We start from the raw sequence: 571 nt of genomic DNA on the forward strand, positions 1-571 counted from the left end.
GTGTCCTCGTCGTCAGAGCGTGGCTGCAGTCTGTCCTCGTCTTCAGCCACTTCAGGCTCAGGGCCATCGGTGTCGTCACCCTGCGGCTGAGAGAGGGGCCCCGTCAGAGGGTTGGTATCTGAAAAGAAAAAAGCACAGTTTTACAGAGTCCCTTTTTAAGGGTGCGTCCTGGTCACTCCGACATCGCTTTAAATACTCGTGCTGCACAACAAAGAGCTTTATGAGCCGAGATCATCGTCTCTTTTTTTGCAGTTCACTGAAAAGTTCAGATAACTCCTGCAGTGATGCATACATCAGATTAACAACAAAGTCCATGCTCAATAATCCAGGCATACATCAGATTGTTCACAAAAGCGCAGGAACTTATGCATAGTGCAAAACTTTAATTATATTTTTGTACTTTTTAATAAAATTGCCCATGAGTTTGAACTTTTAGTGGAGATTTTTTTAAGAGAAGAAGCCGAAACGCAAAGGGACAGACAGCTCTGATGTGATATTACGAAGCTTTGTTTCAAATTGTAGTATTAATACATATATAAATATATATATACGTATATATATACACACACAT

The 571-nt window shown here is 41.0% G+C and overlaps 1 protein-coding gene across 1 annotated transcript in view; it reads right to left on the bottom strand.

The window, feature by feature from the left end:
* Window positions 1-571, bottom strand: part of nek3 (NIMA related kinase 3) — a gene marked incomplete at its 3' end in the record, with an annotated part of 9,462 nt that continues 8,891 nt past the window's right edge. Inside the window, 1 exon segment of the mRNA XM_037678301.1 lies at window positions 1-118. Coding sequence (XP_037534229.1) covers window positions 1-118 — 118 coding nt within the window.

This window comes from Nematolebias whitei, chromosome 6 (genome assembly GCF_014905685.2).
Source record: "Nematolebias whitei isolate Nwh7 chromosome 6, NemWhi1, whole genome shotgun sequence".
NCBI classification, from domain to species: domain Eukaryota; kingdom Metazoa; phylum Chordata; class Actinopteri; order Cyprinodontiformes; family Rivulidae; genus Nematolebias; species Nematolebias whitei.